Source organism: Magnolia sinica, chromosome 1, assembly GCF_029962835.1.
Source record: "Magnolia sinica isolate HGM2019 chromosome 1, MsV1, whole genome shotgun sequence".
NCBI classification, from domain to species: domain Eukaryota; kingdom Viridiplantae; phylum Streptophyta; class Magnoliopsida; order Magnoliales; family Magnoliaceae; genus Magnolia; species Magnolia sinica.
In genome coordinates, this window is record NC_080573.1 from 4,832,087 (window position 1) to 4,840,208 (window position 8,122).

Genomic DNA, 8,122 nt, shown 5'->3' on the forward strand with positions numbered 1-8,122 from the left:
TTTTCCATATCATTTTGGACCAAGACCCAAAAATTGAAGCATATGCAGAGCGCAAGTGACCCTACAAGGTTTCAACTGTAGGCATTGTTATACACGTTGTTTTCTACGGTGTGGTTCACTTGAGCTCTGTATCTGCCTTATTTTTGGGCTCAAATTCTAAAAGGAGCTGGAAAAACGGATGGACAGCCTGGACTAAACACAGAGTCAGGTCACCAGGGATATCCAACCTGGTCTCCAGGCAATCCGCGTCCAGTTACATGATACTCTGGCAGGGGGTAATTGTCGATACTCTGGCGGTCTGTGACTGTACAAGTAGCATTCATTAACAGGATGTAAAGCACCCATATCCAGAGATTCGGTGTAGTTAGATCGTCATCTCAAAATTAGATTGGTGGAACAATCCTAACATATCTAAATAGAGGATAATCCCTATTGGGACCGCAGGCTGTCTTTCATGTGGACCGATTCATCAGTTTTACTTTCTGGTTTATAGTCCATCTAAATTAGGGTGAACGGTTTTTATCTGAGCTACCAACGCACCATGTGTACAATTTTTAAGTTGAAACTCCACACTCGGCTTCAGGAGAGATTGCAGAGAGAATTCCCAAGCCACACGTGCCAAAATGGCAGAAGTGTATGAGATCTCCACCATTCATCAGGTGGAAGACACAGGGAACATGTACTGGCCAAAACATCAAGCCCCTCCAATCATCCATTGGGCTTAAATGCACATGACAAAACTGAACTGTTAGGTAAAAGCCGACCAATCCTCGACACAGAATATACACATTTGACCACCTTGATGGGTGGACCATCTTAATTATTTGGTCAGCTTTGGTTCCCCCCGGCTTCAACCAGATAAATGGCCCGGATCCTCCGTAAATTTGAAAAGTTGGCAGGTTTGCTGAGAATCAACCGCTCAATCTCTCTTCGCAAGGCCCACCTCAGCATTATTTAACGGTGAGGATTACCTCATTTTTTACGGTTAAGAAACTTCTTAACTCACACCTCGGCTTCAGGAGAGATTGCTGAGAATATACACATTTGACCACCTTTACGGTCTTTTTTTTTTTTTTTAATACCAAAATGACCACTCGCCATTGACTTGAAACATACACCTCGGGAGCACCTTAAATTGTACTCCCTCGGCTCCTGATGCGCTTAATTCAACCGTAGTACCGTCCACGAATAGGAAGTTCGAAAAAAAATCACAAAGATCAGCCATTCCCATCCATAGTTTGAAAACATGAGAATCATAATCGATGAGCGAAGTAGCCCACTAATCAAGTGGTTGCGATGAATCGTACATTTTTCAGCCAGTGGCCTACACATGGTGGGCCAGCTGATATGTTTCAATCACCGAACATGTGACCCAAGAAACTGAGGACTACAATTTTGAGTGCTCCCAAGGCGCAACTGACTTCTCCAACGGTCAAATTTGGCGACCAAAGAATAAAAATTTCGAATATTAAAAGCTATAGTATAAGCAGGTAAGCCATTGGGCATTGAAAAGAAGACCATGGGTTCATGCACATGACCTTTGGGCTAGACTTCTTACAGTTTAAGAGGTCTCATGATATATAATAAGAAGAGAAGACCATTTATACTATTTCTAACATATGCATGTTTGTAAAAATCCCCTCTTGTTTATCAATATCATGGCTTCTAAGATTTCATTTCTATATGCTTTGCATGTTTTCTTGTTTGTCATTCCATCTAGCACTTCAATCCACACCATTAGTCTTAATGAATCCATTATGGACAACCAAACCCTAGTTTCATCGGCTGAAAATTTCGTGCTAGGGTTCTTCCGCCCTGTCGGTTCTCTCAACCGCTACGTAGGGATATGGTACAACAACGTCAGGAAGCAAACGGTCGTGTGGGTCGCCAACAGAGAAAAGCCAGTTACAGATTCTTCCGGCATCCTCACCATCAAGAACGGCAACCTCGTCATCTTGGATGGGAATGGCACTGACGTGTGGTCCACTAACGTTTCGACCACCGTCACAGATTATGCAAGTGCTAGGCTTTTAGATTCTGGAAATCTTGTTTTAAGCTCTGGAGATGATGAAAACAATGTGAAGGTGGTGTGGGAAAGCTTCGACCAACCTACAAATTGGTTCCTTCCTGGTATGAAACTAGGGAAGAACTCTAGGACTGGTCTGGACTGGTACCTTACGTCATGGAAGTCCTCTAATGATCCAGCTCGTGGGGATTTCTTGTTTCGTATCAATATTCAAGGAATACCCCAGTTCTTCTTAATGAAGGGATCAAATTCAAGTTGGAGAAGTGGGCCATGGAATGGCAAGAGACTGAGCGGTACGCGGGGTATGGATCTTGAATTTATATACACTAACCATTTTGTTTCAAATGATGAGGAAACTTACCTCACATACAATCTCACCAGCACATCGGCAATCTCGGCGATGACTCTGGGGACCACAGGCCAGCTTCAATGGTTAACATGGATCAATAGCAGCCAGACATGGAATCCTTACTGGTCGGCCACGGAGGACCGGTGTGACGCTTATGCTGAGTGTGGGGCCTACGCCGCCTGTACTACTAACACAGTGCCATGTGAATGTTTTCATGGGTTTGAGCCCAAGTCACCCCAAGACTGGTTTCTGAGGGATGGATCAGATGGTTGCGTTAGGCGGGCCAGATTGGAGTGTGGAAAGGGTGATAAGTTCATCAAGATCGAACGGGCGAAGCTGCCGGATGCATCCGTTGCACGTAAGGTCGCCGGAGTGAGTCTCGACAAGTGCAAAGATGTGTGCTTGAACAACTGTTCTTGCACTGCTTATGCTAGTGCTGATATTAGCCAAGGGGGGAGTGGATGTATGATCTGGGATGGGGATTTGATTGATCTCATGGTGTTTCCTAATGGAGGGCAGGATTTTTACGTACGTGTGGCTGCTTCAGAAGTAGGTACGTGTATTTTCTTATCTGATGCTTCTTCTTTTTCTTTTTCTTTTTTTAATGAGGAATTATGATGGCAAAAGGGTCGGCAAATGTGTACAAAATCAGACCGTGGGACCAGAACCCAGTGCAACAAGGCGTGTAAAACACCCATGCTGGTGAGACCCAACCACCATGTTGTATTTGTATTCCCATCCTTGATGTTAAGCACTGGAGCCAAAAATCTTAGGTGGGCCAAACCACAAGAAACAATGAAGATGGGATGCGAACCGCATAGGTTTGTATGTGGGGCACCATGGTGTTTATCCTTCATTATAGCCGTTCATCAGGTGTGACTCACCGTGATGGAGAGAAGGAAAAAAAAAAGTCAGCCTAGTCCAAAACTCACGCAGGCCACACCCTGTGAACATAGAGGCCTTAGGAGAAAATTTTCCTTGTTCTCGGTGGTATGGCCCATATGACTTTTTGGAACGAGCCGATCTTTTGTACGTAGGGTGAACAAAAGGGTTCTCACCTTGCATACACACCATGGTGGGCCGTACAGATTTTGGGTGTTTTAGGCGCTGTGTGAAACACGTGCCGTGGACAATTCGGTTCACTTTTAGGGCCCGTTCAGATCAAGTGTTTTAGCACCATCTAATGATGTGTGCTTAAATATGAAAGGCAACACTTACATAAAGGCTTAAAAAAATTGTATTATACCACACTGCCATCTAACTTAATATCTCACGATGTCAAAGATCACTTTTTAATAATAGCCTCTTAAGTCTATAAAATCAGCGGAGAACAAAGCCGTCTTAACTCTAGTCAATCTAAATACACACATTTTTTATTCAACATAATATTGTTATATTTTATTTTTGTCTTCATGGACGTTTATCCTAATTTAGCCTCTCGTACTTCTGTCAAGCACAGTGTTATAGCAAGTTCTAATCAATTAGCATAGTTTTAGTCTAATTTAGTTTTCATTCACTTTTATCTAACACATTATCACAAGAAGTTGGGATTTGTTTAGTTCTCCATCTGCGACCTTGTCATCGGATAATAAATATCCAAGTTCTTACTTAACAATTTCATCAGGTCATGAACAGTTGGCCAAACCACAACCATCTCATAACCGCCAAGGTTTAGAGGACCATTAATCATCAATGGTCGTTTTGTCAGGTCAGACTGCCGTTTGTAATCATTATTCTCTGTGTTTTTTATTTATTTATCGATTATACTGTATTATTCATCAATTCAATACAATTGACACTTGACTTTATTTCTTGCTTTTGAGTATATCACATTGTTGTTAAACAATCCAAGTTATCACCGGCATAATAAAAATTTGTTGGTTCCAATGTAAAAATAACTCATCCAAAGGATTAATCCTCCCTTTCACAAATTGTTTAATTCATTGTCATCGGTGGCCAGGTAAACAGCCGATCTTCTCACAATCTTAATATGTCTATTTCAGCACTTAGGAATACAAGGTGTTAGGCTCAATTAGAGTCATATTCAGTTCTGGCATGCCTGGCACGTACATATACATGCTCGTAGCTAGTGTGACCATGTGCCCCAATTAAAGCCAATAGGACCAGCCTGATCTGCAGGCGTCCTATTTCCACGGCAGGCAACCATGACGGATGGGTTGAATGATACACTCCTATGTGAGCCCCACACGCGATACTTGATTTTATAAAATGCTGCTACTCCATTCCGAGGTATTTATAAAAAGCCACGGCAATGGCAAATGAACTAATACAACCAGTGTAATCAATATGGACCGCTCATTCCAATGGCAAACGAACCAACGATTAGATCATCCAATCAGAGTAGGTTTTGGGAGGACGGGCAATAGAGAGGTTGAAACCACTCAATGGATAGTCTAGATGAATGTTTGGAACTTTTCTTTAACTTCGTAATGAAGCATTTAACTGCCGTTTTGCTGTGGGGTTATATCATTTAAAGTAGGCTTTGCAATATAGACTATCACCCCATTTTCACTAATCCTATTAAACGGTCAAAATGAAGTTCCATCAGAAGAATCGACTAGCTCAAAGAAGAAACCGACGGTGGTGATTATTGTAGTATCGATCATCTCGGGAATGCTTCTCTTGGGCTCATGCGGCTACTGCTGGAGAAAGAAGAAGAGCAAAAGAAAAGGTACATATGACTCATTTGATTAACGAGTTCGATTGACCTGAGCCCTACCTTTGGTTTTGGCTGTAACCCTATAAGGCCACGAGTCCATCACCACATGCAGTTCACATGAAATTATGGTGTGGTGATTGGAACTGCCTTCTTTGTGGAGTTGTATGTCAACTTTCGGAATTTTACCTTTCAATAGTCCACATACAACTTTTTATATCGAAGGCCAGGATCACTAATTCCATGCTAATTTAGATCCATGGTGGACCATGCTCAAAGCTCTCAGAAGATGGATGGTTCTGATCACCTGAATATCAGCATGCAGATCCCTCGTCGAAATGTGGACTACATGAATTTGAGTCATGAGTAGCAAAAATCCAACTCGGAGTCCACAGAAGTGGATGTAAGCCCAGGCCCAGCCATGCCATGAGCAAATCAGGATGGGCCGAGCTAGGCCCACCACCAAAATATTCAATTCTCCATTTCTTGGTTCTGCTGGGCTGGCCCACTTTCTTGGCCTTTAGTCTGTCCCACACAATCAGTCGATGGGCCTAAACACACGGGTCCCAATCAGCCCAAGCCAGTTGCCACCCTGGTAGTTTAGCAACTTTTGATGATGTTTTCAGGTGGTGGGGAGGAAAGAAAAAGTGATATCCTTTCAACAGAGCTTGAAGAATCTACAGAGAGCCCAGATCTTCCATTGTTTGATTTGAGCATTATAGTAGGTGCTACAGATAATTTCTCTGCAGTAAATAAGCTTGGTGAAGGTGGATTTGGCCCTGTTTACAAGGTAATTCCTCTTTTAATGTAAGGGCGCATGTACATTTACTTGTTTGTTTTGTTATAAGGATTGTCGATGTGAACTGTCTGTAGCCTGAGATCCCAAGTAATCCTGACATGATTCAATTAAAAAAGTTGCATTCACATGTAACATGTGGAGCTCAAAATGAAAATTTTATAATCATCATTGCACGAACATAAATCTATGAATTGATTTGCAAGCCCACATCTAACAAGCAGACATTACACTTTTCATTGAGTCACGTCATGATTACAGGAATTCTATGTTTAAAACAATCCAGGGCCAAGGAGTGATATTTACGGAACCTCATCGATGCACCATTCTTTTCCAGTTTTGTTAATAAAATGCTACAACTCTATATTATTGTATTACCAAAAGCAAAATAATGGAAGGATTTAACGATTGGGGCGGGTGCAAATGGAGGTTTCATGTATCAAATGTGTGTAATATTAATATTGTATGTGAAGTATAGGTCACATATTTTCACAATATACATATGGCCGATCTGCCAAGTGAGTTCCATGGTTGGGTAATCCAGAACATTGGTTTGCTATGTTCATAGTGGATGGACTGTGCCTCAAAAATCTCCTCAAAAGAATGATCTTAACCTTTGTTCCATGGGAGAAATACAGCAACAGATGCAGCCAACCAAAGTCTAAATATCCGTAGCTGGGATCTCTTACTTTGAGAGATTGTTTTTTTTTTTTAATAGAAATGCTGCATTAATGGGAGGAACCAACAGACACTATGGTCTAGATTACCAACTTAATAGACCAATAGTCTGTATTATCAAACCATAGCACCCATTTCATAAATGAATGTTCATTGCCGACCACATAGTACATCATTCTTAAAGGGGATGGATTATATGTTCTCATTTGCATACACATACATACATAGGAGTCACTGCTCATGACACACGTCCTTTTTCCTCGCCCACTGTAATTTTAAAAGAAGAAAGGCAGCAAATCTGTCTTAAGATGTTTAACTATTTAAGTTTAGAACCCACATATCTATCATTCTTTCAGTCTCATCTCTCCTTGCTTTCTACATTTCCTTAGATCTCATTTTACATCATTTTTCCAACGTTCCCTTTGCATATGATAATACAATAGTAGAAAGTTGCGCTATTGCATATCGCCTAAAGTAGATTGCGAAAGATGTGTCTGTCAACTCGCAAGTATGATGCATTGTGCAGGGTGAGTTGATGAACGGAGATGAGATAGCAATTAAAAGACTTTCTAAAAGTTCTGGGCAAGGGATTGAAGAATTCAAAAACGAAGTTGCATTGATAGCCAAACTCCAACACCGGAATCTAGTTAGGATGCTCGGCTACTGCATTCAAGGAGAAGAAAAGATGTTGATTTATGAGTACATGCCCAACAAAAGCTTGGACTTCTTTATTTTCGTATGAATTTCTTTTTTCATTCTTTTGTGAGGGGGAAACGAAATTATAAATTAATGGAATGAATCAAATAGTTATAGTAAAATCATAAAACTGAATATGAATAAAATGTTTTTAAAAAAATGATACTTCGCTTGAGCGCCATTTGGATGGGTGGGAAGCTTCACCATAAAAATTGAATTTTTGGTGTAGTACTTCTTCATATATGAAAATGAAATCCATAGCATATAAAAAAAAAAAAAAAAAGTAAGGGACATGACTCTTCAACAAAGAAACATGAACCTTTTCAACTAAGGGACATGTGGCTCTTCAACAAAGAGACATGAACCTTTTCAACTAAGGGACATGTGACTCTTCAACAAAGAGACATGAACCTTTTTAACTAAGGGACATGTGACTCTTCAATAAAGAGACATGAACCTTTTCACAAAAGTGCAATAATTCAACACTCCCCCTTAATGCACTTTCTGAATTACTCCCGACATTTCTGGAAGGTGACAAAAACTTTCTTTAGGGAGTGCCTTGGTTAATATGTCAGCCATTTGTTCTTTCGTCTTGCAATACTTCAACTCGATCTCGCTACTCTCAATAACTTCGTGGATGAAGTGATGCTTGATCACAATATGCTTCGTCTTGTTATGATATACTGAATTTTTTGCAATTTAAATGGTTGACATGTTGTCGCAATATATAGTAGTTCCTTCATTTTGCTTTTCCCCAATATCTTCAAGAATTCTTCGTAACCATATTGCTTGAGAAACTGCAAGAGATGCCGCCACATACTCTGCTTCTGCTGTAGATTGAGCAATGGTACTTTGTTTCTTCGACGCCCAAGAAATTTTCCTGGATCCAAGAGAGAAAGT

The 8,122-nt window shown here is 40.8% G+C and overlaps 1 protein-coding gene across 1 annotated transcript; it reads left to right on the plus strand.

Moving 5' to 3' along the window:
- Window positions 1-1,608: 1,608 nt before the first annotated feature.
- Window positions 1,609-7,269, plus strand: LOC131224095 (G-type lectin S-receptor-like serine/threonine-protein kinase At1g11410). The gene is made up of 4 exons (XM_058219674.1): window positions 1,609-2,928; window positions 4,945-5,088; window positions 5,679-5,842; window positions 7,053-7,269. The coding sequence occupies exons 1-4, from the start codon at window positions 1,620-1,622 to the stop codon at window positions 7,266-7,268; spliced, it is 1,833 nt and encodes a 610-aa protein (XP_058075657.1). The 5' UTR covers window positions 1,609-1,619; the 3' UTR covers window position 7,269.
- The last annotated feature ends 853 nt before the right edge of the window (window positions 7,270-8,122 follow it).

What these genes read in the sequence shown, in the direction of transcription:
- LOC131224095 (XM_058219674.1), top strand. Translation starts at nt 1,620, where the DNA reads ATGCATGTTTGTAAAAATCCCCTCTTGTTTATCAATATCATGGCTTCT. An exon ending in TGTGGCTGCTTCAGAAGTAG is followed by an intron (nt 2,929 to 4,944) that starts GTACGTGTATTT and finishes AAGTTCCATCAG; the next exon opens with AAGAATCGACTAGCTCAAAG. An exon ending in TACATATGACTCATTTGATT is followed by an intron (nt 5,089 to 5,678) that starts AACGAGTTCGAT and finishes TGATGTTTTCAG; the next exon opens with GTGGTGGGGAGGAAAGAAAA.